This window comes from Prunus avium, chromosome 5 (genome assembly GCF_965620075.1).
Source record: "Prunus avium chromosome 5, drPruAviu1.hap1.1, whole genome shotgun sequence".
Lineage (NCBI taxonomy): Eukaryota > Viridiplantae > Streptophyta > Magnoliopsida > Rosales > Rosaceae > Prunus > Prunus avium.
The window spans coordinates 29,818,146-29,838,594 of NC_142288.1; the positions used below are offsets into that span (position 1 = coordinate 29,818,146).

A 20,449-nucleotide genomic window follows, 5' to 3' on the forward strand; every position below is an offset into this window, starting at 1 on the left:
TCAATGCAACTTATAAAACGCTGAAAATTGAGTTCTGAATTCTTTTCCTTTTTTCCCTTCGCATTCAAGAAACAAACAAACGAAATTCACACCAACCGCTACGCAAAACTAAAAGCATTTTACTAACATCAAATATGGCACCATTCTTCAAATTGTAAGAAAATTTATATTTTCAATGAATAGTCGCTATACAGCTGTAACTCATCAAACTTAGTCGCTCAAGGCAACCGAAGAAAATTATACGTACATCTTACAAGACTTCTCAGATAAGAAGAATCCTACAAAAGCTCCATTTTTTTTTAATTTTTGGCTAATGTGACGAAAGAGCAATTGAGGTTAACACAAATGCCATAGTAGCATCACTAACACAAGTCACAAGAATCCCAGTTCCAAATCCTCCGTATATGCTATAGTACACTTTACCTGACTTAGCTGATGATTAGAAATCCTTTTCAATGATTTGCCTGCCTGCAATAAAATGGTCCCAAACATTGCGCAACCAGTTTTTTGACTTCCATATACTACCGTTGTACTACCTTTTATATGGCTACTATCAAGGCCCCTTTTTCATGTGCATAGATGAAAACTTCAAATATTACCTTGGCTTCTGGTTATCACCTCTTCGAGACTGACGCTGCCTGTTCTTTGATTTATTTCGCAGAAAGCAAGCGAGTGTTGTATCACCAGCCTCATGATCACCTTCTGCGCCAATGTTCACTATTTCCCTCGCAGTTTCACAATGATCAACCCCATGTTGTTTTCCTATATCTATTGCACCAGGCTCATTACCAACAGCCAAAAAGGCCACTTGGCTTCGATCATTAGACTGATCTAATGTTTTTGGAAGCGGCTCTGATCTTGTTGTTACACCTGAGGGAAGGCAAGCGTGAGGACTGCTTTTGGCAGTTTGAGGGTGCCTCTTCTTCAATTTCTTTTTCCTCAAGGAAGCAAGAACAACACCATCAGTATCACCATCACTTTCTGGATCAATGCCCACCACTTTCCTCACAGGTTCTTGTAAGCCAGCCTTCCGCCCACTGACTAACTTTAGTCCATCAGGCTCATTGTCACTAGCCATGATGTTACCATTCAAATGACTAGACTGCACACTGCAAGATGGCATTCTTTCTGAAATTCTATCATCACAATGGACCATAAACTCATCATCTTTCCGGAAAGAGACTATTTGATTTCCATCGCAAACTTTATCCATTTCAGGATGCACTTCAGATCCCTTCTGTATACTGTTTGCAGGGCACTCCTGAACAGCAGAAGCAGAAGCTACAAGCTTTCTCTTCTTTTTTCCATTGATTGAGGGGACAGGCCCAAGCTTTCTCTTCTTTGATTTATTGCGTAGAAAGCAAGCAAGTGTAGTATCATCTCCATCTGATGTTCCTACAATTTGATCTGAACAAGACATTTCCCTAGGTTCTTTGTGTGTATCCTGCTCACAAGGAAGAGTTACAACAACCTGACACTCTCCTGTTGGTTCAGTACCTTTGTGCCTTATGCGTCGCTGTTTACGAACTTTATTCTTCGTATTTGAGGCATCATGTCCATCAGATGTCTCAACCTTATCAAAACTATCTATCTCAGATACCTTGGAACAACTTTGACTATTGTTTCTTTGCCTCCTGGATCTAATCTTCTTCGAAACTTTGCTGCATTGCACAAAAGGTATATATGGTAAGCATGAATAAAGCAGGAGTGAAATGGGGCAATATTGTATGCATTCTCCACTTGTTAATACAAGAAACATAAAATTCTAAGGAAACTCGTGGAAATATGTTGTGTTTGCTTCAACATAAAACAGGTAGGGGAAAATTGTAAAAATTTACTGGGTAAACATAATTTTCTGGGTATTTGAACATTATACCTTAATTTTCCTTTCTGCTTCCTAGAATAAGTTAAGGTTTTGGTTGAAGTAACAATTGGCGGACGAAAATCATTAGGGCCAAGGGCTGGACGTTCTGTCTCCCGATCAACAAAGTTGCACATAAGAGCCGCCTTTCTTATTCTTTTCTCTTCTTTGAGCAAGGACACTTCATCTGGAAATAACACCTTCCATCTCCTGCTCAAAATGAAAGTCAGAAAAAATAAGTGCAGGCAACAAAATAAATGAATAAAACAATTTGACATAATCAGGACCTCATACCTCCAGCACATATTATCAGTACGTCTAGGCACACATGCAGCAACTTTGGACCAGCAATATCCATATTCTGCAATGGCTTCTCTCAATCTTGAGTCCTCTTCTTCAGTCCATTCACCCCACTTCAAAGAAGGTTCTAAAGAGTTGACATATCTGCAACATAAATTGAAAATTAACAATTTTCTTAAATTGGTAGCTTCTACGCTTAACTTCAGAATGTGATGCTGTACCTATCTCTACACTGTGCCTGAGTTCGACCAGGCACAAATTGAGCTGTTTTATTCCAATTTTTGGGGCCAAAGAGCATTTGAGCCACTTTCATACGTTTGTCTTCCTCTGGAGTCCACCTACCTTCTCTTTTCCTGGTTGGATGAAGAGATTTCTTCCATCTGTACAGTACGAAAAATTATAATTACCATTAATGAGGCTCAGAAAATGCTGCCAGAATAAAACCAGATTATAATAGAGGGAAACTATGAATGCAAAGAATGGATTAATTTTATAAGATTTTCCAGGAGGAAAGACAAGAAGACTTTTCCAGTGTTTGTGTTGAGTTGAAGCCATAAGCAAAATATAAAATAGAAAATAATGTTCTAGAAAGTAATTTTTTTAAATCTACCAAACATAAACTTTTCCATCTCAGAAAACTTGTGTCAGAAAAAAGAATAGAGCATGAACTATCAAGTGAAGTATATGATCCTTGGTGGTGCAACAATAAAACTTCAACCTAACCCCAAAACATTTAGCCATCTATATTACAGAATATTCAATGTCTATTCAGAAAGTAACTCAACTTGCATATCTCCTCAACGGGAATTACCATGCTCTTTCTTCAATATCAAAAGAATAATATGTAATGAACTTCCCGAGTCAGCAATAGACAGCTTCAAAATTTGAATAAGAAACGTTCATAGAAAACTAACCTATTAGAGCATTGGGAACCAGTTCGTCCTTCCAAAGCAGAAGCTACAGACTGCCAATCACCTTCACCCAAAGCTTCTACAGCTGAGCGAAGTCCTGCATCCTCATCTTTGGTCCACTCCCGTTTCAGTATGGAAGCATTTAGGCTCCTCTGATAGCGTGCCAAGCACTGAAATGGAGTCCTGTTTGTCCCCAACAATACTGCAATATTAAACCAATTATCGATCCCCTTCTCCTGGACAAGATGCAGAAGATTCTTGTCCTCCTTCGCAGTCCATGATTTGTGATTGATTAAAGGATCCTCCCAGTTCAACCACCTGCAAGGATTAATCAGATAAATCAAGCTAAAAGAAACTAAAGAAAAGATGACCATGTGATAATCGTTATTGTGGTCAGATAAATACAAGTTACTGATAGCGTCACAGACATCTGTGATGGCAATCATCACAGACGCGATCAACACCACTGTTTTGAGTAAAGCACATGTCATGTATGGGTCCCACCTTTTATGACCTATGCTGACCTTGCATTTTTTATCAAATCCAACAATGGTAAATGTGTCTGTGATGGTGACCCCATAGACGTCTGCCAAAACTCGCTTCATTGAAGTATATGAATGCTTCAGGAAAATCAATACAGACAAAAACGCTAGTCAAGAACCGCACAGGTTGAGACGTGAAACAAAATGAAAATGAACCACACAGGAGTGACAAACCCCTTGAACTCAGTTGCTCACTCAATCTTAGTCGTTCATCAAACGAACATTATTATTTTGATTCAGTATAGATTACCGACTAATTTTTGTAAAATTGTAAACACAACGTTTATAAGTGTGACAAATCATATACTCAGCCCAGCCCCTAGACATAAGGTCTCTTCCCAAGGTTGAAAAAAAAATTTGAAATCATAACTATTCTTAAAAATAAAAAACAGAAAAAGAAGTGTTGGCCAATAAGGTGTCGATATTGATCTGAACTTTGAAACATACAAGAGATTCAGAAACATATTATCTATTTATGTATTTATGTATGTCAACATGATGACACAAATAAACTAATTTTACATTCTCTTGCATGACTTAGAAAAATGAGGTGAATAGATTAATTAGAAAGTTTAATGGCATAAAAAAAAAAATGTACCATTACAAAAGCTCATACCTTGCTTCACATTCTCCACTAGAACGACCAACGATATACATGGAAGCCAACTGCTCCCAGTTAACCTTAGGGAGGAATTCTCTAATTTTTTCTGGGGTAATTTCAAGATCTTTGATTGAAGCCAAAATGTCATCGATATGATTAGAGTATCCATAAGGTCTCTCAGAACAACTGTCAAGGATTATATGTAGTTAGGGAAGGCATGTTTAAGAAACAATGTGAAGTTTCATTAAATACAAAATACAACAATGCAGTCAAGATAGTCATGTTTTCTTTTCCCAAAAGAAAAAAAAGAAATCTCCATTCTTATTCAGCCAAGAACGAGCAAGTCAAACAAAAGTATTCTACATTTCCACTCTCCTATAAACCATAATCAATCACATAAGTTTGACAGAGCACTTAAAAAATTAATGAAATATGCCATAAAAAACAATGAAATAAGACAGAACAAACCTCGATTCATGTACAGAAAACTGAAGCACCATTTCTTGAAATTGTTGTCTTATTCCCTTTTCAAGGGCTTTCTTTTCTGCCTTTGACCATTTTTTTCGATCTAATGAATGCAGAAATTTCATCAATGTCATTCTGTAGTTAGCAACATGTGAATTCTCTTCTGGGCCATAAAACATAGCTGAGATCTTTTTGTCATGTGCCTGCAGAAACAATAGGTGTCCTCGGCATTAGAAGGAAGCCCAAAAATATCAATAGTACAAGGCAAAAGTTTTGCAGAAACCAATCAGAACACTATTGCAAATGCCCATCCAATCCTATAAAAGTCAGCTAAAAGAAGTAAATCCTATAGAGAAAAGCTAGTAATCTAGCCAATGCAGGTATTTCCTTTCCCTCTGTTCATCACGAAGGAATTCTGTGCAGCTTTAGAATACTTACCTACCAGCTACCCCTCAATCTAAAGTAGATAACTAGTTCATATATACCAAAAAAGAAAAAAAAACAACTTAATAACTGCTTGGGAAAGCTAGTAAACAAATAAGCAACTAACCTTTAAATCCCTAAACTTCCTTGGCCTGTTCACCAAAATTAACTGGACACGAGGATCCTTCTTTTGGGACAATGCCTCCCCTGTTCGTTTTTTGCAAGAAACTTGAAAGTCTTTAAGGATTTTGACACGTTCCTTCAGTTTTCTGTTCTCCTCAATTTTTGCTTCAATTTGGACCAACTTACTCCGGAGAAACTTCTGACTCGACCTATTCTTCTTAATGGCATCCATAAACACCTGAGCAGACTTTGGGAAGGTTGAGTATTTGGCTGGCAACGTAGATGGCCTGCGAGAATCAGATCGTTGCAACTCAACCGAAGCGGAAGGCTGTCCCTCAGCATTGTCACTCAGTGGATGGATGGCCATACATGCATCTTCAGTACCCTGAGAACTTTCATGAGCAATTTCATTGCAAGTTTCCTTCACTGGTTTGCAAGTATCTGAAAATCCAAAAACAATCAAGTTTTCCGAGGTGCAATAAAATTGTGGACGACGAGCAGATGAAAACTTGCAAAAATATGACAACAGCAAAATTGATGCACACAAAGACAACAAAACAAATGTGTATACATTGAATTTCAAGTACCGTTTTGGTAGGCTGCGAAACGTTTCTGAACGGAAAGAAGCGTTTGGTAATCGTCCTCTTCGTCGTCGGAGACAGCAGGCGGCAATGAACTCAAAGGCTTCAGAGACAGAGGCTCGCAAAAATCGGAAAAATTTGAGAATCGACTCCTTATTTTCCGGAGCAACTCAATGTCATCGTCGACTTCGTCGGAGTCGGATTCGGCCTCTGAACCGGAGGAGTGGCGGGGGTCGTCGCCGCCGTGGTTGTTGTTGTTGTTCGGGTTGAGGTCGTCGGGGTTCGTGCCGGTGAGCATACAGGCACGCCTTATGGCTTCCATGTCCTCGTCGAAATCGTCGTCGTCGTCATCTTCTTCTTCTTCTTCTTCTCTATCGCTGCCGGAAAACTGGTCCTCTTCTCTTTCGGTGAGAGGAGACATTTGCGAGTCTGAGAGGCGGGGGCGTTCCGCGTAATAACGACTAACGAATGATTATTTTGCGAGTTAAATTGTGGGTTTTATAAAGACGCGACCGCTTTCCAAGTTGAAGTTTGTGGCCCAACAAATGCTTGGGTTTAAATATGGGCTTCTGGGTTTCTGTTTATTTTTTTGTTAATTTGGGGCCTTGTGTTTATAGGATGCAATCGAACCTCATCTTGGATTCTGCGTCTGCCCAAACCAAACCAATGATAAAAACTTTTCTATTATCCAAAAAAAAAAATCATTTTTTATGTTAATAAAAATAATTAAGAAATATAACCATTTATTATATGAGGGTAATACAATAATAGAACCCAATTAAAAATTAATGGGATTGGGACATGAATATAACATCAAACCGCGCGGAAGCAGATATATACTACCAACCAACTGTTTCGCTTTAAATTAAATTTAGTTGTGACAATTGAAAATAAAGTTTAAATTATTCTAATGTAGGGATATTTGAAATTATTATAATTTACGGTAAGGGGGATTCAAATTTCGGAAAGAACAAACACACTAGCTAGTCAGTCGGGAAGATGAACACATTTTCCCTTTCATAAAATAAAAAAATAAAATGTATTTTGCCACTCCTATTACTTATTACTATCTTCTCTGCATGCGCTTCCGTGTATACGAGAGGTTTTTAAAAAAAATATTTACATTTATTTTAGAATTTTAAAAAATAATGGGTAGTTGTGTTCTATAAAAATAGGATCCATTATCTTATTTTTCTTTTAATTTTAATTTTTTTAAATATAAAAAAGTGTAAATTTACCATATTATCCTCATTTAATTAATAATTTTAATTCTTAATGTTTGCATTAACGCATTTTTTGGTATTTTAAATGTTTTACCATTCTCTACTTTTTACTTTATATATAGATAGATTAGGGCGCATAATGTGGTGATGTAGTGATGTCAAACAGTTATGAGATTTGGCACAGTCAACAATATACACACATAATAAGATTGTAAGCTGATGCTCAAGTTCAACTGAAACTGATTTTCTTTATATTTAAAGGGATTTTTGTAGCAATGTCACATGAATTTATACATCAATTTCAATTTGTCACTTTAAAGAAAAATTTAAGCAAAATGTCACCTTAAGTTTTCAAAATCCATGATTTGTCACCTGACTTTAACATCATCCATTTTTAAGGGTATTTTAGTCCTTTCAATACGTAAACCCTCTTTTTTATATAATTTAAATATAAAGCTATGTAAACCCTCTTGCTTGGAAAGACTAAAATACCCTTCAAAATGGATGGAAAATTAGATGATGTTAAAATCAGGTGACAAATCATGAATTTCGAAAACTTAAGGTGACATTTTGCTTAAATTTTTATTTAATGTGACAAATTGAAACTGATGTATAAGTTCATGTGACATTTCTACAAATATCCCTTATATTTATTCCCCAATGACACAGAGAGATGACCAAAGTTGTGTGCAATGCACCAAACATACATATACAGTTAGGTATGAGCATTTATGAAACGTTACACACGTTACGAGGGGCATATTTATTTTTTTGATTATTTATTTATTTTGTACATTTGACTTCGATTATGTAGAATTGAATTTTATTATTGCCAAGAAGATCATGTGGAATTTATTGAATTACATAGTTTACAGGCACGATGATGAGATGCGATCTCGGAATGCCCCGATTTATTATTATGCAAGCGGATGAGATCAATAAATACGGCACAACTATACATATCATCATATATATATGGGTGGGAAAATAAGGCATGAATAGCATGATACTAGATAAACGAGTCGTAACACATGATCTAATCTCAAAAATAAGTTGAGCAAGAAATTCTATAAACTTAAATCATTTTATTTTCATTTCTTTCTGATATGGCGTAGACTAATAGGTGATCAGAGAGAGAGAGAGCTTCAACTTCTCAACTTTTCTCATTTTCATTTCCATATAAAGATACAGGTAGTGACAAGAAGAGTAGTTTCTGAACATTGACAAGACAGGGGATGGATCATAAGCTGTAAGCTGTAACTGGTTGGTTGGCGCATGCAGCAATCAAGAACCCATGTCTTTTTAAATTCGTTGATACATCTCTTTCACCGTATAGTAATAATAGTACTCGATCTCTGCATCTTTTTGTTTTTTTTCAGAGAAAGAAAAGAAGAAGAAAGAATTAATAAGAATCATATTATTAATTCCATTTCCATATAGAAACAGCAAATATGGCCTTCTTTCTCTCTTCTTCTTCTACCTTCGTTCATCCCCAACTCCAGCCTATTGTAGCCAAAATGACTCTCCTTGACACCTTGTTGTTCTATGTAATCTATTCTGTCTCTCCCTCTCTCTCCCTGTTCAATAGATATGTACATGTGATAGATATGAATGAATTAATGACGAATATATTTGTATCAGGTTATTCATTTTGTGGACAAGCTGGGAATATGGCACAGACTACCAGTTTTCATGGGACTTGCTTACTTGGGTATCAGAAGGCACTTGCACCAGCGTTACAATCTTTTGCATGCAGGGAGAATCAACGGTCAGAAATACGATACCGAAAGACTGTCCTATCGAACGGCTGATGGGACATGCAATCACCCTCATGATCATCTGGTCGGGAGCCAAGGAACCTGTTTCGGTCGCAACATGCCTCCCTCAACCTCACCCTATGGGGTAAGGCTAACTCTTCACTACATCTACTCTCTTCTCTTCAGATTTTGAATTAATGCAGGCTTCTTCTGTTAGTTTGGCCTTCTGTCCCTTTTTTCTATTTTAAGTGGTAAAATAATTGTCCTAATTTTGCGCAGTTGCTGGAGCCTCACCCTGCAATTGTAGCCTCCAAGCTTTTGGCCAGGAAGAAATTCGTAGACAATGGGAAGCAGTTCAACATGATAGCCTGTTCATGGATACAATTCATGATTCATGATTGGGTTGATCATTTGGAGGACACTGAGCAGGTATATTATATATGTGAACAATTTTTTTATTGATTGATTAATTTATTGCTAGAGAATTTTCTAATTTTATGGTTGGTTGTGGAAGTACAGGTGGAAATTAAAGCTCCTGAAGAAATTGCAACAGAGTGCCCTCTGAAATCATTCAAGTTTTATAAAACCAAGAAAGTTCCCACGGCTTCAACTTCTTCAGAATCGGATTGCTTGAATGCAAGGACTCCCTGGTGGTAAGTATTGATCTGTTTGTTTTTGGTTTTATGACTCTAATTAAGTCCAACATTTGTTATGTGTTCAAAAGAAGAGCAGGATAGTGCAGATAATTAAAGTTGCAAACCATTTGATTTCTGTGGTGAACAGGGATGGGAGTGTAATTTATGGGAATAACATGGAAGGCATGAAAAGAGTAAGGACATTTAAAGATGGAAAGTTGAAGATCTCAGGAGATGGCCTTCTAGAGCATGATGAGAATGGTATTCCTATCTCCGGTGACGTTCGAAATTGCTGGGCTGGCTTCTCCCTCCTGCAAGCATTATTTGCCAAAGAACATAATGCTGTATGTAATATGCTAAAAGTAAGTTCATCTTACTTTAATTCTTCTCTTTTCATCATTCTATTTCTTTTTGCACATTGCTGGATTTGATCAATGTAAATCATATGTGCTGTAAAATTGTTTAGGTACATTACCATGATTTGGATGATGAGAAGCTGTACAGGCATGCAAGACTGGTGACTTCAGCTGTCATTGCTAAAATCCACACAATTGATTGGACTGTAGAGCTCTTAAAGACTGATACTCTTCTGGCAGGGATGAGGATCAACTGGTAGTTAATGAAATTGATTAAGATATATAATCTAACCAATCTAATGAATCATATTTGGAATAAACAATGTTAAAGTAGGCTGCCTTGCCTTCTCTTGTTGAAAGAGCTTAAGTTACAACATGGATGATGTGCAGTCAAATTTTTCCGTTTATTTCTTTCCAGCCCAGCATTCATTGAAAATCAGATTTTGATTGATTGTTTCCGTTGCAGGTATGGATTTTTAGGGAAGAGATTTAAAGATTTACATGGACATATTTTAGGACCAATACTTAGTGGATTGGTTGGCCTGAAGAAGCCGAGAGATCATGGAGTTCCCTATTCGCTGACCGAAGAGTTTGTAAGTGTGTACAGAATGCATGCCCTGCTACCAGATAAACTCATCCTTAGGGACATTGAGTCTACTACAGCTTCAGAAGACAAATGTCCTCCAATACTAGAAGAGTATATATCTCTCTTTCCCAACTTAATTCACTCTGTATTTCCATGAGTCAGCATGAGGGTGAAACTTTTCAAAGTCTTTTTCTTTTGTGTTTCTGTTCAAAGACCAAAATAAGCATTTAGATATTGATATGTCCTATTATTACATTGTTCCTTGGTTCTGCTTTATAGAGTACTCATTATATGTTGCGAGGCCACATTGAAAGCATATGCATGACTGGCTACTGATATGTTACAGGGTGCTTATGAGAGATATGGCGGGTAAGGAGGGAGAACGAAGACTGTCGACAATTGGAATGGAGCAGATGCTCGTATCGATGGGTCACCAGGCATGTGGAGCTATCACATTATGGAATTATCCGTCATGGATGAGGAACCTCATTGCACATGATGTTAATGGAGAAGATAGAGCCGATCCAGTTGATATGGCTGCATTAGAAAGTAAACTATATTTATTGCTTTCAATTCTCCTTTTGCCTTAATTTTAGAACACGGTTTATTAAGAGGTTTGAATATTTGTCTCATAACTCTTGAATCATGAATGGTTATTAGTTTATAGAGACAGAGAGAGAGGAGTTGCCCGGTACAACGAGTTCAGAAGGAACTTGCTGATGATTCCTATTAACAAGTGGGAAGATTTGACAGATGATAAAGAAGTTGTTGAGGCTCTGAAGGAGGTGTATGGAGATGATGTTGAGAAGCTTGATTTGCAAGTGGGTCTACATGCAGAGAAGAAGATAAAGGGCTTTGCCATTAGTGAGACAGCTTTCTTCATCTTTGTACTTATTGCATCAAGGTATATAATACATGCTCACAAATTAAAGAAAATGCCTGCATTTCTTTTGTTTTTCTGTCTGAATATTTGGTGATGTACTTTTAGGAGGCTAGAAGCTGATCGTTTCTTCACAACCAATTTCAACTCCAAAACATACACAGAGAAAGGCCTTGAATGGGTTAACAAGACAGAGATTTTGAAGGATGTGATTGATAGGCATTTCCCTGATATGACAAGAAGATGGATGAAATGTTCAAGTGCTTTTTCAGTATGGGATTGGGAGCCAAACCCAGATAGCTATATACCCTTATATTTGAGACCAGCTCCATAATTATAAGGTTCCTGGAGTTTGGAAATCTTGTGATATATAGTGCAATTTCGCTATATATAAGAAGCAAGATAGTTTTGTGTAATATATGGGAGCTCAAACCAATCTGTATATATAGGAAGGATAGGAAGCATGTGGCGATTATATCCTCAATAAATAATACAAGTCTCAGATAGTTTGTTGTCTATCTTATACAACTTGTGTGTTTTGATGAATCTATCTAATCACATGTTCCCAACTGTTGAAACTCTTGTCAATTTGAATTGCGTCTGAAACTTGAATCAATTATAAAAGTAAATTTATTAAAAAAATACAACTTCAAACATTAAAGTGGATTCGGGCAGACGATGGTTAGGCAAGTTGGCTAGGCATTGAGCATGTCCCCTTGTACCCAAATTTGAATCTCCCTCCCCTTTGATTATATTAATTTAGCGTAGTTTAAATTATCGCTTTTATTAAAATAAATGAAAAATAAAAAAATGGGATCAAAATCTTTAAAGAACAAAGTAAATTTGGGCTTCTGTTATTGGTCAAAACTTTTGGTGTGTTGTTGTGTAGCCCATACGTGACCCAGTACGGAGGTTTGGGGTCCTGGATATTATTGGGCTTTTGTGTCGTTCCATTGTTGGGCTTCAGCATAACTCATACACGAAACATTTTTTCAAAAGAAAGCGCGGGAGTTTTCAACCAAATTTAGCGGTAAAGAAGAATAGCCGAAAGCCGTTCAAAATCACCAAACCATTCCTATTCCGCCACTTCAACTTCAAGAAACTTTTCTTGATCCTCATGCCAACGTGGGCATCTCTCATTGGTTTGTGTGAAGCATTTACCAACAGACCTGTTGGGTTTAGCTCTCAGTATCAAATTTGCAATTTTGTGTCGTTGCCTCCTCACTTCGCCATTTGCTCCTCTTCCCGCCGTTTTCTCTTAACATTAAGCTCTTCGTTTCTTCATTTCTTACAAAGCAAAAATTTATAATTTTTATAAAAAAATCAGAGGACCCAGAAAACCTAAAAATAGAAAAAGGAAAAACCCTAAACCCAGAGGTGAAGGAGCAACAACCAAATGGGTATCAAAGATCTTCTCAGATTCATGAAACCTTATATTGCACCCATTCATATCAAGAAATATGCCGGCAAGCGCGTAAGTAGCAATCCCATGTTTTAGTTTTCGATTTTCTCAGTGTGATTTTGAATTGGGTCTCTCTTATAATCATTCCATTTTATTTCTCAAACTGAAATGTGAGTGTTTTGTAAATTTATTTGCAGGTGGGTATCGACGCCTATTCATGGCTTCACAAAGGAGGTAAACATGCTGCTTCAATTTCCTTTTTGGGTCAGTTGGGTGATGAGATTTCATTGGTTTATCTATTTATTAATGTTATTATTTTTTTCTGCAGCATATTCATGTAGTTTGGAGCTTTGTATGAATTCAAATAGCGAAAGGAAATTGAAATACATAGATTATTTTATGCACCGAATAAATCTGCTTCGTCACCATAAGATAACCCCAGTAGTCGTCTTTGATGGTGGCAATGTACCATGTAAGGCTGCCACTGCAGAAGAGCGCCACAGGCACGTTTCCACAATACCCGTTTGTTTTTCTCCATCTTATTATTATTTTTCTTTTTAAACCGTGTTCGTGTTATTAATGCACAAACTTGTTACTGATTCAGGAGAAGAAAGACTAATCATGATTTGGCAATGGCAAAATTTAAGGAAGGGGATATTAGAGCTGCCACTGAGCTCTTCCAGGTATTTATTTAATTTTGTTCACCAAGTGTGTTGCATATCTAGATCCTATATCCTAAATCATTTACTGTTGTTTGTGCTCTTCTTCTGGCCAGTTCATTTTCAAAAATGAATTGGGTTTGTGTTATTTAGAATCTTGGATATAGTGAGCTGCATAAACTTTGAGCTCAAGACATCACTAGGAGTTATGTATTACTTTGTCTCCTGTTACTCATTCTTAGTTTTGAAACTTACAATTATCGTGACTAGCTAACGTGATTTATCATTCCTCCAAACTATTAACTCAAGATTCTATGGGAGGTTCAGAAAACATGGTAGGCATAGAAAGTGTTCAAAGTTCAATTGGGGTTCTATTACGAGATCATAATTTCTCCGCATTATGTTGAGTACTAATTCATCTTCGACATCAGTTTTTCTTGTTCTTAAATGTTGTATATATATCTGAATTATCTACTGTGTTTGTTTCTTCACTTGTAGAGGGCAGTGAGTGTAACTCCATCTATGGCACATCAACTAATACAGGTACTTTGCTTGATGCATATTCTGTTTTCCTGCAAAGTTCTAATTCAATTATGATACCAGGGCCTTTTCATTTCTTTTTTTTATTCTTGGATTCAAACCCAACCCTGAGTCCTGAGTAATTTTGTGCACTATTGACCTTTCAGATTCTGAGATCAGAGAATATTGAATTTGTAGTGGCTCCATATGAGGCTGATGCACAGCTAGCATTCCTGTCCAATCTCGAAGCAGAGAAGGGTGGAATTGCTGCAGTGATTACAGAGGATAGTGATCTAGTGGCATATGGTTGCCAAGCTGTAAGAATCTCCATGAAATTTTGATATGATGGAGATAGAGGTCAAATCCTCTCCTGATGACTTCATTTTGATCATGTATCATTGAACTTGCTGCTGTTTTGTTTGTTTTGATTTGCATTGGTTGCAAACAGGTTGTCTTTAAGATGGACCAATATGGTAACGGTGAAGAGATGGTGCTGGAGAATGTTTTTAATCCAGTGGGCCGTACACCTTCCTTCCAAAATTTTGATCAGGAATTATTCACAGGTTAGTTCAATCTGACACTGAAGCTCTTTTATATGCGTATGTTTTAAATGAAAACATCTATGTAGCTGCGTCATCCATAAACCATCATCTGAAACAGTAACAAAATATGCACAACATAAATGACTTTTGTATAAGCAACTTCTGCACCTCACACTGATATTAAGTATTGTTCCCTTGATACAGGGCCATCCCTTTTTTCCAACCAAAATTTTCTTTTAGGCTTGCTTTCAGTCTTGAAAACATGTTTCTATTGTCATGAGAGGATAGAACATATCTCAATGGCTCTAATAAGCATTTCCACAGCATGAACCATCTTATAATCTGGCATTCTTGCAGGTATGTGTGTTTTGGCCGGCTGTGATTTCCTTCCATCTGTTCATGGAATTGGGATTGCAAAAGCTTATGCCTTGGTTTCTAAGTATCGTAACTTAGATCGTGTAAGTGTGCAGTACAGCTTCTTAAAATGTCAACATAATTATTGAATGTATACGTACATGTTTTCTCATTATCTTATGTTTATAATTTATTTTCCTATTATTTTAAAACTGTTTATGATGCCTCATGCTTCATTTCTTGCAGGCTCTATCAGTTTTGAAATCGCAGAAGGGCAATCAAATGCCTGAAGATTACCCCAAATGTTTCAAAGAAGCAGTTGCAGTTTTTCAGCATGCTCAAATGTGAGTAATATGAAAGTAGCACACTGAGTAATAAATATACTGGCGTTTTCTATTTGTTTACAGTAGTGACTCCTGCTGGTCTTTTTATACTTCCATGTAGATTTGATGCCGAAAAGAAAAAGGTCAAACACATGAAAGCCATTCCAGAAAAGCTTGTGCAGTCTCTAGATGGAGAACTCAATTTCCTTGGACCGTATCTTTTTGTTCCTAATCCCTTTTTATTTCGATGTTAAATAGTTCTTGCCATATCTGCATTTATTTTCCTTGACCAATTACAAATTGTACTAGAGAAATGCCTCCATCAGTAGCTACTGCAATTGCTGAAGGAAACTTGGACCCCATAAATATGAAGGCCTTTGATCATTTCCCAGCTTCTAGACATCATCAAGAACCTATTAAGAGCCAAAATATTGGTCAAATTCAGGGACCTGAGACCGCTGTGGTATCTGCAGAAGATAGCTGTTTTGTAAGCTTTCCCTCCCATAAAAGCCAAGGGAAAGATAGTACAGGGCCTACAGGCAAGTTTCTTTAATTCTTCCCCACTTAACACACCTGCGCTTTCTTATAGGTTGTTTAACACAATGAAATCTGCTGTTTTTGACTCAAATTCCAAACTTTTGTTCTACAGAAAGGCAGAATCCTGTTTCAAATGAAAAAAAGTATTTGAATGAATCTGCAGCACTTGCAAAGCTAATTGTGCCATTGACAAATAATGAAACAGTGGAGACCACAATAGCACCCAACACCATCCCGTTGAAGGTTCGCCACAACAATCCTTTCAAGAAACGGAAAGATGATGTTCACTCAGATCAAATTGGGAGCAAAACTAAACAAGTTTCAAATGCAGCTGAGGTGGAAATTTCGGACACCTCGAATATCTCTCCCAATAACATCAAACCTAAAGTTGTCAACAATGTTCCTTCCAGAAAAAGGAAAAATGATATTATCTTAGAGCATGTAGAAAGCATTGGCGAAGAGGTTTCAGTGGTGACAGAGATAGAGTCTTCAGACATATTGTGTGTAACTCCAGAGTCCCAGGACAGTGTAAACTCTAAGCTTCCCAAGGGAAAAAGGATGGTGAAAAATGAGAAGTTGAAGAGAAGCAGCTTCAAGAGTTCAGGGAATAAAAATAGTAGTATCTTGAATTTCTTTTCTCGTGTATGATTACTTTATTTCTATTCTCTTGTTTTATTTTTGGACACTTTTGGCTACTTTCGTTGAGCTGTTGTTATATTTGAAAGGCTCGTAAATCATGAGCGCTGCTGTCTTTGGATGTTTTTTTAAATCCCACATCGAAGAAACACGCAAGGGAAGCAGGAAGTAGAAGATATAAAAGCCAAGGAAAGCAACCTGATTTCTCACTTACCTGGACGGGGTCAATGGGCGATCAAGAAGGCCCATAGCCTAGGTTGGTGACCTCCATTGCACTTTGGAGGGGTGCTCTCCTATGGTCTCCCCAAGTGGGAGAGCCAACGTCATAATTTGTGTTAGTGGGGGCCTGCGTTCGCGCGGCCCCTTTCAATTCTCTAGTCCAAGCTTGTGTGGCTGTATCTTTAATCTTAAAATCTAAGAATTAAAGAAATCCCACCATCATCACCCAAACGAGGCCTTATCTATTATTTAGCAAAACAAGAGGTTCTTAGTTCATTCCATTGACAGACAAAGATTACATTTTGTTCGTCAACAAGGAAGAAATTGAGAAGCATTAGGGGAGGGGTTTCTATTTGTTATTATTCCCCACCAACAATACTAGACTAGAAGGTACTAGCTAGTGCTTGGTTTTGGTGAGTAGCTTCTTGAACCAGTAGGCGGACATTTTTGGGTATCTCTCGAGGGTTTTGAAATCAACATAGACTATGCCAAATCTTGAAGTGTATCCCAACCTCCATTCAAAGTTGTCGAGCAATGACCACGCGAAGTAGCCCAGCACATTGGCTCCTTCATCAACTGCCTTCTTCAGCTGAATCATATAGCTGTTGTAGAACTTGATCCTTGTGGTGTCGTGCAATCCCTGTGAACGTGTCCAATTGCCAGGATTATCCATGCCTGCAAAATCACAACAACATCAATTGATCATCTTCTAACAAAACAAAACGAAAAAAAGAAAAGAAAATGAGAAGATCCTCTACCATTTTCAGATAAAATCACTGGTGGGTTTCCATAATGGTCTTTTATGTAGGTTATAGCTTTGTACAAACCCCACGGTACTTGGTAGAGCCAACTAGAATATGCCTGCGGGATGTTCACGTCAAATTAAACCAGTGAGTTCATAATAATGCTTTTTAAGTGAACGGAAGTAATGTGTGTTTGGATTGGATGGTAAATTACCCTAGGACCAATAGGCACTCCATTCTTCTTATCTGCAAATTGCATGCGAGATACAAAAAATGGTTAAGAAAATAAGATGAGCATTTTTATGTATTATTTGTATCACAACATATCTATAGGTAAAGACTGTATCTTACAAGCAAATCCTGCATTCCAGTCCTGCTGGTACCCCAAGACCTTTGGTTTTGATTGATGTGGATCGTACATGTAGTAAGCAGTATATTGGTTGATGCCAACAAAATCCATTGAGCCCTTCACCATCTTAACCTCCTCTTTGGTGAACTTGGGTAGCCTATCACCAACTATTTCTTGGATTGTTCTTGGATACTCTCCATATACAATGGGATGGATGAACCTGTTAGTTAAAACCCAATCCCACAATGTCAGTTGTGAATTTTATCTGATAAAATTTGTTAATCCGAGAAGAATAGATCGAATTCGTTAACATAAAACGAACCCGTAAGCATATGCTTGCCATGTTAATTAAGGATTCTTACCATCCAACATGAAAGTCTCTGGCCCTCTGAGCCGCATAGTGGTCAGCCTTTGATCTGGTAAGAGGCTCATACCAAACAAAATCCAAGAGAATACCAATCCTTCCTTTTTGTACTTTCTGAAAACATAAAGCAGCAAATTTAAGAACAAAACTAATTTAAAGAATCAAGTTGAGGTCAATGTTTCTCTAACCTGATACTTCTCACGGTATCTCTGAACTGCAGCGCCATGTGATAAAATCAAATGATGAGCTGCGATATAAGGCTCGGTGGATGAATTTCCAGCTGTGCACTTTCCATATGCTTTGGAACACCGTGCCGGAGCAAAGAAACCATTATCATAGCCAAGAGCAGCCACCACTCTAGGCTCATTGAAGGTCATCCAGTTCTTCACTCTGTCTCCAAATGTCTTGAAACAAAACTCTGCATAGTCAGCAAAATCTTTCCTGCCAAGTTTAGAAGCACATCTCAGAGTCAGACTATTTAATTCTCTGAGGACAGCAGAAAACATGATATGGATTTTCTGAGTTTTAGTGTCATAGCACTTACACTACTTTGTCATTTAACAATCCCAAGTACTTCTTCTCAAGTGCAAGGGGAAGATCATAATGGTATAAGTTTGCATAGGGAGTAATGCCTACAAAAAAAATACAAATATAAGAATCAAATCAAACAATGCTATGAATTAATTTGTTTTGATTTACATAATTTAATTACCTCTTTTGATCAAGTAGTTAATTAACCGGTTGTAGTATGCAACTCCTTTCCAGTTGACTTTCCCAGTACCATCTACATTATACATACATAGATATTAAGAATTAAACCAACAAATTAAAAATAAATGTGACATAATTAAAAAGAGAGTGGATGATTTACTTGGGAAAATTCTGGACCATGATATTGAGAATCGATAGGCATCGAAATTTAGGTTTGCCATGAGATCAACATCTTGCTGTAACAACAAAAAAAGTTTTTCATTTTCATATTTTCAACCATAAATAATAAAGTGTTTGTAGATTGTCTCTGTCTATGTCTGTGCATGTGTGGCAATTGGCTCACGGTCCTTTAACCAAACTATTCTTTTTCTGAGAATGAAGAAAAAGGAAAAAAAAAAAAAAACTTACTTTGTACCGGTGATACTGGTCCACAGCGACTTCTCCTGTACCATTATTGGCAACAATTCCTATATCCAGAAGAAATAAAATCTCAGATACAAATATATATAAATAAATTGAATTATAATTAACTGGTAAAAATGAAAGAAACGGAATTAATTAAAATTGAGTACCGGGAATTTTAATAAACTCATCCCAAATGCTGGGGCCACGACCCTCCTTGTGGGCCATGCCTTCGACTTGATAAGCGGACGTCGCCGTTCCGAAGACAAAGCCCTTGGGGAAGCTGGCTCTGCTCAGCCCACCCGTGTCCAAATTGAGACTCTCAGGGTGAAGGACTGAAGCTTCATTGTGCTCAGTTGCATGCGCGATGCACTGGATAACAAGAAGAAGACTAAGCAACAACAATGGGGCTCTCATCTTAAACACAAAGCAGCACAAGGTAAAAGGAAACTGAGAGACAGAGACGGAGGGAGAGAGGGAGAGAGGAAGAGCCACAGTGCAGTGTGGATATGAAAAGTGGAGAGGAGAGTGGTTTTTTATAGATAAAGAAGGGTGAGCAGTGAGCAGAATAATAATAATATTTTTTACGAGTTTCCTAAAAGAAACGTACAAAAACTGGAAATGGAAATGGAGTGTATCACATCACAAGTCACAGTTGGTCCTTGCCTGGGGTTTGGGCTACCTCTACACCCGCCCTACATGGGATGGTATGGGACCATCCAACAATAAAAGGGCATCTGCAAAGTTTAGTTGATTATTACTATAAGTAAGTTCCACGTGTGAATTTTATCTATACAGTATACAGATAAGTTTTTATCTTTGTGAATGACAGACAAATTCATGCGTAATATATTTGGTTTAATTAGAACATAATCCGAGCACTTCACAGTCGTCGTCAGGTTATGGAGTCTTTCGGTGAGAGTGCGTTTCGTCTCCGCCTTCTGGTCTTAGATTGTCCACCATTGTAACCGGCTCTGATACCAAACTGAGACATGTCTTTCTCCTATCCGCCCACTCTGAATATAGTAACAATAAAATATTATGCAGACGATTTGTCATTTCATTTACTAATAAAAAAGGCGGGGTAAATTAGGCAAGTTGGAGTGTCTTTTTCGCATGCGTCGGCAGCAACCGCACAATTTAGACTGGAGCTATGTGTTTCTTGTCATTCCATAACGTGTTGAACTCATGAAATCTCACAGTAGGAGATTAGAGTTAGAGTAGCAACCCAAATAATCATTTTCGTCAAGATTTTCTACTAAACAAATAGATAGTGAGATACTCGTGAATCCGTGATGATTTAGTTAAAAGTTAAAACTACATATTCATCATTTCATCATGTGGCAGGCAGCACCCCTTTAGAGATCTCAATTTCATTATTACATAAACTTTAAGAACCTAATTGACATGACAAATGCTTCCTTTATTATATTCTTATTTATTCA

General features: G+C 37.3%; 4 protein-coding genes and 1 non-coding gene across 5 annotated transcripts; 3 read left to right on the plus strand and 2 right to left on the minus strand.

Moving 5' to 3' along the window:
• Positions 1-143: 143 nt before the first annotated feature.
• Positions 144-6,282, minus strand: MYB4R1 (myb domain protein 4r1). The gene is made up of 9 exons (XM_021947264.2): positions 5,814-6,282; positions 5,231-5,667; positions 4,684-4,883; positions 4,231-4,401; positions 3,076-3,390; positions 2,383-2,541; positions 2,156-2,305; positions 1,877-2,071; positions 144-1,661 (listed from the first exon to the last, which is right to left on the minus strand). Exons 1-9 carry the CDS (start codon positions 6,226-6,228, stop codon positions 596-598), a joined length of 3,108 nt encoding a protein of 1,035 aa, XP_021802956.2. The 5' UTR covers positions 6,229-6,282; the 3' UTR covers positions 144-595.
• Positions 6,283-8,136: 1,854 nt separating this feature from the next.
• LOC110746731 (alpha dioxygenase) lies at positions 8,137-11,790 on the plus strand. The gene is made up of 10 exons (XM_021946971.2): positions 8,137-8,577; positions 8,672-8,932; positions 9,067-9,216; positions 9,307-9,440; positions 9,571-9,784; positions 9,889-10,034; positions 10,245-10,475; positions 10,711-10,913; positions 11,025-11,268; positions 11,353-11,790. The coding sequence occupies exons 1-10, from the start codon at positions 8,482-8,484 to the stop codon at positions 11,576-11,578; spliced, it is 1,905 nt and encodes a 634-aa protein (XP_021802663.2). The 5' UTR covers positions 8,137-8,481; the 3' UTR covers positions 11,579-11,790.
• Positions 11,791-12,363: 573 nt separating this feature from the next.
• On the plus strand, positions 12,364-16,586 carry LOC110746909 (5'-3' exonuclease family protein). The gene is made up of 12 exons (XM_088253238.1): positions 12,364-12,718; positions 12,844-12,880; positions 12,975-13,149; positions 13,251-13,329; positions 13,804-13,848; positions 13,992-14,141; positions 14,273-14,387; positions 14,724-14,824; positions 14,967-15,064; positions 15,165-15,257; positions 15,353-15,586; positions 15,697-16,586. Exons 1-12 carry the CDS (start codon positions 12,641-12,643, stop codon positions 16,226-16,228), a joined length of 1,737 nt encoding a protein of 578 aa, XP_088109364.1. The 5' UTR covers positions 12,364-12,640; the 3' UTR covers positions 16,229-16,586.
• On the plus strand, positions 16,423-16,583 carry LOC148294655 (U1 spliceosomal RNA). Its single transcript, XR_015836207.1, has one exon. It is a non-coding gene; the product is annotated as a U1 spliceosomal RNA (small nuclear RNA).
• Positions 16,587-16,657: 71 nt separating the features above from the next.
• Positions 16,658-19,555, minus strand: LOC110746917 (beta-glucosidase 44). The gene is made up of 11 exons (XM_088253237.1): positions 19,175-19,555; positions 19,011-19,069; positions 18,763-18,838; positions 18,604-18,675; positions 18,436-18,523; positions 18,080-18,332; positions 17,890-18,005; positions 17,530-17,747; positions 17,393-17,424; positions 17,194-17,296; positions 16,658-17,110 (listed from the first exon to the last, which is right to left on the minus strand). The coding sequence occupies exons 1-11, from the start codon at positions 19,419-19,421 to the stop codon at positions 16,833-16,835; spliced, it is 1,542 nt and encodes a 513-aa protein (XP_088109363.1). The 5' UTR covers positions 19,422-19,555; the 3' UTR covers positions 16,658-16,832.
• Between the last annotated feature and the right edge of the window lie 894 nt (positions 19,556-20,449).

Coding starts and splice junctions, on each gene's coding strand:
- LOC110746731 (XM_021946971.2), top strand. CDS start 8,482: ATGGCCTTCTTTCTCTCTTCTTCTTCTACCTTCGTTCATCCCCAACTC. Junction 10,035..10,244: donor GCAGGGATGAGGATCAACTG/GTAGTTAATGAA, acceptor TTTCCGTTGCAG/GTATGGATTTTTAGGGAAGA. Junction 10,476..10,710: donor TGTCCTCCAATACTAGAAGA/GTATATATCTCT, acceptor GATATGTTACAG/GGTGCTTATGAGAGATATGG.
- MYB4R1 (XM_021947264.2), bottom strand. CDS start 6,228: ATGTCTCCTCTCACCGAAAGAGAAGAGGACCAGTTTTCCGGCAGCGAT. Junction 5,668..5,813: donor TTTCGCAGCCTACCAAAACG/GTACTTGAAATT, acceptor TTGGATTTTCAG/ATACTTGCAAACCAGTGAAG. Junction 2,542..3,075: donor GGTTCCCAATGCTCTAATAG/GTTAGTTTTCTA, acceptor CGTACTGTACAG/ATGGAAGAAATCTCTTCATC.
- LOC110746917 (XM_088253237.1), bottom strand. CDS start 19,421: ATGAGAGCCCCATTGTTGTTGCTTAGTCTTCTTCTTGTTATCCAGTGC. Junction 17,425..17,529: donor CTGGAATGCAGGATTTGCTT/GTAAGATACAGT, acceptor TGCAATTTGCAG/ATAAGAAGAATGGAGTGCCT. Junction 17,297..17,392: donor GAGTGCCTATTGGTCCTAGG/GTAATTTACCAT, acceptor AACATCCCGCAG/GCATATTCTAGTTGGCTCTA.
- LOC110746909 (XM_088253238.1), top strand. CDS start 12,641: ATGGGTATCAAAGATCTTCTCAGATTCATGAAACCTTATATTGCACCC. Junction 12,719..12,843: donor AGAAATATGCCGGCAAGCGC/GTAAGTAGCAAT, acceptor ATTTATTTGCAG/GTGGGTATCGACGCCTATTC. Junction 15,587..15,696: donor AGTACAGGGCCTACAGGCAA/GTTTCTTTAATT, acceptor TTCTACAGAAAG/GCAGAATCCTGTTTCAAATG.